The sequence below is a fragment of the Cydia splendana genome, chromosome 3 (genome assembly GCF_910591565.1).
Source record: "Cydia splendana chromosome 3, ilCydSple1.2, whole genome shotgun sequence".
NCBI lineage: Eukaryota > Metazoa > Arthropoda > Insecta > Lepidoptera > Tortricidae > Cydia > Cydia splendana.
In genome coordinates, this window is record NC_085962.1 from 7123689 (window position 1) to 7130771 (window position 7083).

The following is a 7083-nucleotide window of genomic DNA, read 5'->3' on the forward strand; positions in this document are numbered from 1 at the left end:
CACGAGTAAAAAGAGACGCAGGAAATGCTGGGTCAAACAATATCTGTTGTTGAGAAAAAAATGTCCAGCTTAAACATTTTGAACGAAATAGAGTCTACAGATGCCAGAAATTATTTAAGGTTGAACTGAAATTGAAATGCAATAACTAAAACAATAAAACATCCATACGTTCGAGTGCGTCGGTGGCGTGCCTACGACTGACCTTGCACAGTAAGCGCTTAGCGCGCTAAAACCATTTACACTATGCGTTCTAGTGCGCTAGGTAGCGTTAGTGCGGCAGAGCACATGCGATCGCACTAGATTGGGTCACTAACTGGCTAACTGTCTTTACACTATACTAAATTAGTGCGCTAACTCAGCTAGCGCTCTGCAAATTGTATAATGTAATGCCCGCTTAAAGTAAGTAATATAGGTAACACACTCCATAAATGCCAAGTACACGTCAGAGATTTTTTGACGTTTAACGTTTGACAAATTGACAGCTCTATTCTATTGAATTGAATTGACTCTTGAGTTGGCTCAGGCTGGCCGCAGTTAATTACAATTATTTAACTACTCGAATATTTCAATAAGACCAGTATGAAATACAAAGGATTATTATGTTTCGTGATATTACTTACTTATTACCAGGGCGAGGCCCAAACTCGGACAAAAGGAGTGGGTGTCCTTTTAGATATTTAAATTACACTTCAACCGGCTTCAATTTTTACTAACAATTTTCCTAAATTTTCAGTTGGAAGAGAAGGTGCAACAGCTGACGGATATGACGGCAAAGCGGTCTATAATTTCTTTGAATGTTAACAAGTTTAAGGACTACGTGAGATCGCCTCCGAGGGATTATTCTTTCATAGTGATGTTCACTGCTATGGCACCTTCCAGACGGTGCGCGATCTGCCAGCACGTTTACGATGAATTTATGATCGTCGCCAATTCATTCAGGTTCTCCCCGTCCTACAATAACAAACTGTTCTTTGGAATGGTTGATTTTGATGAAGGATCTGATATTTTCCAAATGGTAAGTTTGATTCATTGACTGTTTTCAGTTCTTATTGGGTATTTGTAGAGGAAAGGACACGTTACGGATCAGTAGTGTGAAAGAGAAATATGAATTAGAATTATCTTTTGTTACAAGGTTTTGAAGGGTTAAATGTAGGTAAATGGAAGCATGACCATAATTTACTTTGTTATTTCTTATGCCTTGATCACACATACTGAGTACAGCGGCGCGAGAGTGCCCAAGTGCTCGATTCGCGTGTAACTTGTATTCCTTTACTCAGCTTAGGGCAATCTCTCGCCACTGTGCTCGGTACATATGATCAAGGCTTTATAGGGCAGCGTTGGTAGAGTTCTAACCTTATTCAAGAAACTTAGCAAACCTCTGTTAACACATTCACTGCCAAGAATGCCTATGTGTGTTCATGTTGTACTGGAAACGGGGTGCCCGGCACTGAAGTAACAAACACACAATACACACATGTCAAAATTATGGATGATTATCAAGGGCTCGTGAGACTAGACAAATATTTATGAATAATGCCACTAGTGCCTTTGTTACCATCCATAGACACTATGAGAAACTGCGGCATTATTTCTAATCCTTAAAAATAAACCATGTAGGTACTTACATGTTTTAATTTTAACAACTGCATGTACTGTTTTTCTCTATTTTGGGGTTGGTCCCATAGTAAAATATGCTCAGTATAAGCTGTCAGCTTGTGTGGTGTCGCTCTTAAAAGGGTGACGCGCTTTAAGTATCTCGGACACTGGGTGACCGAAAATCTCCACGATGACGTAGATATAGAGAGGGAGCGTAGGGCGTTGGCGGTGCGTTGTAATATGTTGTCTCGCAGGTTTGCGCGGTGTAATGGGAATGTCAAAGTAACGCTATTTAAAGCGTTTTGCCAGACCCTTTACACGTGCAGCCTGTGGACAAATTATACTAAAAGAGCCCTCAATGCCCTGCGCGTCCAGTACAACAATGGGTTCAGGATGCTGTTGGGACTGCCTCGTTTTTGCAGCGCGTCCGGAATGTTCGCGGAGGCGCACACGGACAGCTTCGGTGCGATAATACGCAATAGAACTGCCTCTCTGATGCGTCGCGTGCGTGACAGTTCCAACAGCCTCTTGCGCCTAGTGTTAGAGTCACCTGCTTGCGCCTTCTGGAAACACTGGGACGATGTACATATGGGCTCCAGAGGCTTAGTATATAAGTTGTTATAATTTATTAATTTTGTTATAATTTTGTATAGGTTTAAGTACTAACATAATATTTAAGGGAATGTATACTAACACTATGGACATGGTCTGAAATAAATTGATTGATTGATTGATTGATTGATTGATTGATAATCCCAAAACCTCGGGCAACGGGATTGCACTTAGTTTTTGATTAGCCTGTATAGATAAATTTAGTTATGTATTGAAATCATTAATGTCAGCGTTGGCTAATCAACCTGCAATATAATTACAGCTACGGCTCAACACAGCTCCGGTTATCATGCACTTCCCTGCCAAAGGGAAACCTAAACCTGCCGACTCCATGGACTTTGAGAGGGCAGGCATTCATGCCGAGGCCATTGCCAAGTGGATCCAAGATAGGACTGATGTTCAGGTAACACTTAACTTCTTGCATGTTTATCCTCAACATCAGTGGCGGATTTGCTCTAAGGCCAGGCGTGGCTCACTCTGCGATTTCGTCGCTTTGCAACAGGTAGCTACAAGTACATCCGCTCCACACCAATTTTGGTGGCTAACCATAAGCCGCGCGTGGCGCTGTCGCCACCTAGCGGCCATAGCTGTCTGATCGTAACAGACGCGTTTTGTTAGAGAGTGAGTCTTTTGTACCTAGTACTATTATTTATTCTTTGCTAAGGCCCAGTAGGCCCAGGCCTAGAGCGGCAAGACATTAGGGGCGGCAGCAAGGCAGCAGTCTATGTCTATACAGGGCCTGGGGCCAAGGCTGCAAATCCGCCACTGCTCAAGATACAATCTATTTTTGACCCCCGACGCAAAAGGGGGTGTTTTAAGTTTGACCGCTATGTTGTGTGTTTGTCTGTGGCACTGTAGCTTTTAAATGGGTGAACCAATTTGTAAGTATATTTTTGTTCGAAAACCGGTTTTCTAGCGGTCTTAGACATGTTTTATCAAAATCGATTCATCCAAATAATTGGGTTTTTTTTTGAATGAATGAATGAATGAATGAAAACATTTATTTTCAGGCAACTATTGGCCCATAGATAAATACCTTAAAACTAGCATACATATTATTACAAAATATATCTTAAAACTTTAAACACAATTATGGCTGCGATGCAGTTCGCAACCCCGCAGTGTCAGGCAGCCGGCCGCGGAACCGCCGGAACTTGACACCCTTCGGCCAAAACTCCATCTTATTAAGATATTTGAAATCAATCGACCCAACATAAGTTCTGATTTTCGGGCTCTGAAGAAGAAGACCTTGTGGGCCTTTAGATTGTAACTACATTCTCTTCTTCCTCACTTCCTCATGACGGAGGGTCGCGACCTTATGAGGTCGTTATTTTGTTCACCAAAGCTCTCCATTCTGCACGATTTTTCGCCTTCTTAATAATAGACGCCTGTGGAGATCCCTGGCAGGCTTTCTTTACGATTTCCACCCAGCACCTGCTGAGTGCATGGGTCCGCATCCGCATGTAGTCAGAGTCACCCAACTACATTGTTTCATACTAAAATAAGATATTGGATTGGACGATATGTTCATAGTAGGACATCTGTTTTTTTTGTAAACATCTTTCTTACCTGTATTTACTTTTTTAATGCCAAATTGGTTTGCCAGACTGGCATCATGGCACTTTCTTTATAAAATCTAATAAATCATTACAGATCCGCTTATTCCGCCCGCCAAACTACTCCGGAGCTGTCGCATTCCTGATGTTGTTCGTCCTAGTAGCTGGTTTCCTGTACCTCAGACGGAACAACCTCGAGTTCCTGTACAACAAACAGATGTGGGCTGTCGCTGCTGTGTTCTTCTGTTTTGCCATGGTGTCCGGTCAGATGTGGAACCAGATCAGAGGCCCTCCGTTCTTCCATAGGAGTAAGAGCGGACCGGTCTACATTAATGGCGGATCGCATGGGCAGTTTGTGTTGGAGAGCTATATTGTAGCTATTTTAAGTATCCTTTTTAAAGTCTGACTGAGCTTTTTCAAATTTTTACTAATGCCAATAAGTATGAGTCGGACCACGCAGAATGGAACTCAATAAAGGTATAGATAGTCTGTTCGGAAAGAGAAGAGTCGTGGAATGTATTGAGCCCCCATACATTCCACGACTAACTAAGTTCTATTATCATATTCCAGATTGACAGGGGCAAAAATGCGCCAGTGCTAGTGATTAATTAAAAAACCGGCTAAGTGCGAGTCGGACTTGCGCACGAAGGGTTCCGTACCATTACGCAAAAAACGGCGAAAAAATCACGATTGTTGTATGGGAGCCCCACTTAAATATCTATTATATTCTGTTTTTAGTATTTGTTGTTATAGCGGCAACATAAATACATCATCTGTAAAAATTTCAACTGCCTAGCTATCACGGTTCATGAGATACAGACAGACAGACAGACGGACAGCGGAGTCTTAGTAATAGGGTCACGTTTTTACCCTTTGGGTACGGAACCCTAAAAAGAAGCTGATTTTACTAGTAGGAACTTTTTTTTAAATCTATAAATTCCTTAACACCTAAATCAGATGCTGCAGTAGTAGTGGGCATGATTCTCATGATAGAGGCGGCGGGAGGAGTGAAGAGTGCAGAACCAGTGCGCAGCACCGCAGAGGGAAAGAGACGGCGCTTCCAATCTGTCGTCGGGCTTGTACTAGTGTGCGTGTTCTTCTCTCTACTACTATCTGTGTTCAGGGCGAAGACGCAGGGATATCCCTACAGGTGAGTTTGAACCTTATTATTACGTAGAATTAGAGTTCGCTATAATAAATAGCGAAGTGGCTGGTAAATAGGAAGTTTCACGTATGACAACGAATTTAACCGAGTCTCCGGAAACCGAGAATAACCGGTATTATATCGGTCCCCGCAAACCATAAAATTCCGTCATCAATTAACCGTATTTAAGGAACGCAATAATATAACGGTTTTGAAATACAATACACCAACACGCATACATTTCAATACCGGTTCCGAGCCTTCAAATTGCGGGCATCTTTCTCTGTCACTCTAATTACGGCTTAATTGCCTAAAATATATATTAATTTTAAAACGCTTTTGTTTCAGTTTCCTATTCAAGTAAGAAGGCTGTTAAATAATAATTATAAGTCTTTTGCAATAATATGAGTGAAATGTTATTTTTATTTAACACTTTTGAATTATTTAAGTATGTATGTACACATTTGGACAGTGGGGTGATGAAATATAGTGTATTAAAATATAATACTTCTTTAATTTTATACCTACATATAAGAAAATATATATACATGGTGTCCTGACATGCATTGATCCCTACATTCAAATTCAACATTAAGTTCATGTTTTGAACTGCCATCACTTTACAGAAACATACGGGACAGCCAGAGACTATTACTATAGTAAGGACGCTAATCACCCATATTTTTGTACATTGAACCGCAGTTATGTGTATCGCACGCGCGTGATTATATAGCTGTCCCGCCGATGATGCCGGCGGTCAATGCACCGTGCGAGCGGGACGACAATATAATGCACGTGCGATAGAAATAGGCGGCTCAAGACCAAATTCTTCGTGCTTAGCGTCCTTATACTTTAGTTTCTGGTATAATTAATAAGATTGGCGGTATCGATTTATTTTTCCTACATAAAGGATGACTCACGCTAGACCGGGCCAGGGCCGGGACGGAGCTTCCGGCGCTTCGGTTTCTATGGAAAGCATCACGTGATCACCGATCAGCCGTTGAAAATCATAGAAAATGACATGTCGGACGCCTCGGCCCGGTCTAGCGTGAGTCATTCTACGATTATTAGTAGGGATGTACCGACTAGTCGCCGACTAGTCGGGAAAGCCGACTATCCGGCCACATTTGTAGTCGGCGATTAGTCGGCGACTAGTCGGCAAAAATGGCCGATTAGTCGGCACTTTATAAGTGAAAGAAAAACAGAAAAAAAAAGAAATCAACAGTCAATATTCACCATATGTTTTATGTTTATTTTACTAAAATACCTATTCAGGGTGCAAACGAAAATTTTGTTCATATAATTGACCGTTTGATCGTTATCGTATGTTGGTGAGCTGGTGTTTTCCTCTACAGGTCGATCTCAACTGATTCTCGTGTAATTTCACGTGCAAGTTCGATAGTTATATTTTTTTATTATTATTCAGTTTTTGTTTTTTTTTAATGGTGGAGCCATGAGGAACTATTCATGTTTTTGCAAAATTTAGAGACTTAGTCAGGGCACGTTGCTCGTAAAGACGCTGACCACAGGGGATAGGTTCTTAACTGGCGACTACGTACGGGAAATAGAGCCTTGGAAATACCTCCTACAAGCTGTACTGACGGTCTGCTCAGGATCGTAAAATAAAAGAACTAAAGACAGAAATTGAACGAGGATTCTTGTGATAGGTCTTTGAACCTGTAGACAACACCTTTTAGCCAAGCTAAATTATGATGAATATAGCGCAACCATAGGAGCAAATCTATTGTTTTTCACCTGACCTTATACGAAACCAATGATCTGGCCGACTAGCCGACTAGTCGGCCGACTAATCGGCCATTCGAGCGCCGATTAGTCGGCTAGTCGGCCAAATCAATAGTCGGTACATCACTAATCATTAGTTATACTGGGCGTTTTCCGTAAGTCGACAACCATTGTGCCTATTTTGCGTGAAAACGAGGTAGCACTACCCTAGTCACCCCAGCTCCTCCATGAAACCTATCAGTGTCTTCAGGTTGCTAACTGCCTCCTTCAGTGTGCACGGAGTCCCTAGGTATTGGTTCCTGTATACTTCTACCTGCTTACAGTGTAGGAGAATGTGTTTTGGCTGTTTTCTCTCCTTCAATATGGATAAAAGGGGATAGAAGGGGATGGATAAAATGGGACGGTGCACGAACTCGCATGCGATTTTAGTTA

The 7083-nt window shown here is 41.8% G+C and overlaps 1 protein-coding gene across 1 annotated transcript; it reads left to right on the forward strand.

Annotated features, from left to right (window-relative positions):
- The first annotated feature begins 496 nt into the window (after positions 1-496).
- Positions 497-5413, forward strand: LOC134806377 (tumor suppressor candidate 3). Its single transcript, XM_063779602.1, has 6 exons — positions 497-657; positions 734-1015; positions 2471-2611; positions 3862-4150; positions 4722-4914; positions 5257-5413. Exons 1-6 carry the CDS (start codon positions 580-582, stop codon positions 5270-5272), a joined length of 999 nt encoding a protein of 332 aa, XP_063635672.1. The 5' UTR covers positions 497-579; the 3' UTR covers positions 5273-5413.
- Positions 5414-7083: the final 1670 nt, after the last annotated feature.

Coding starts and splice junctions, on each gene's coding strand:
- LOC134806377 (XM_063779602.1), top strand. CDS start 580: ATGAAATACAAAGGATTATTATGTTTCGTGATATTACTTACTTATTAC. Junction 658..733: donor CCCAAACTCGGACAAAAGGA/GTGGGTGTCCTT, acceptor CTAAATTTTCAG/TTGGAAGAGAAGGTGCAACA. Junction 2,612..3,861: donor AAGATAGGACTGATGTTCAG/GTAACACTTAAC, acceptor AAATCATTACAG/ATCCGCTTATTCCGCCCGCC.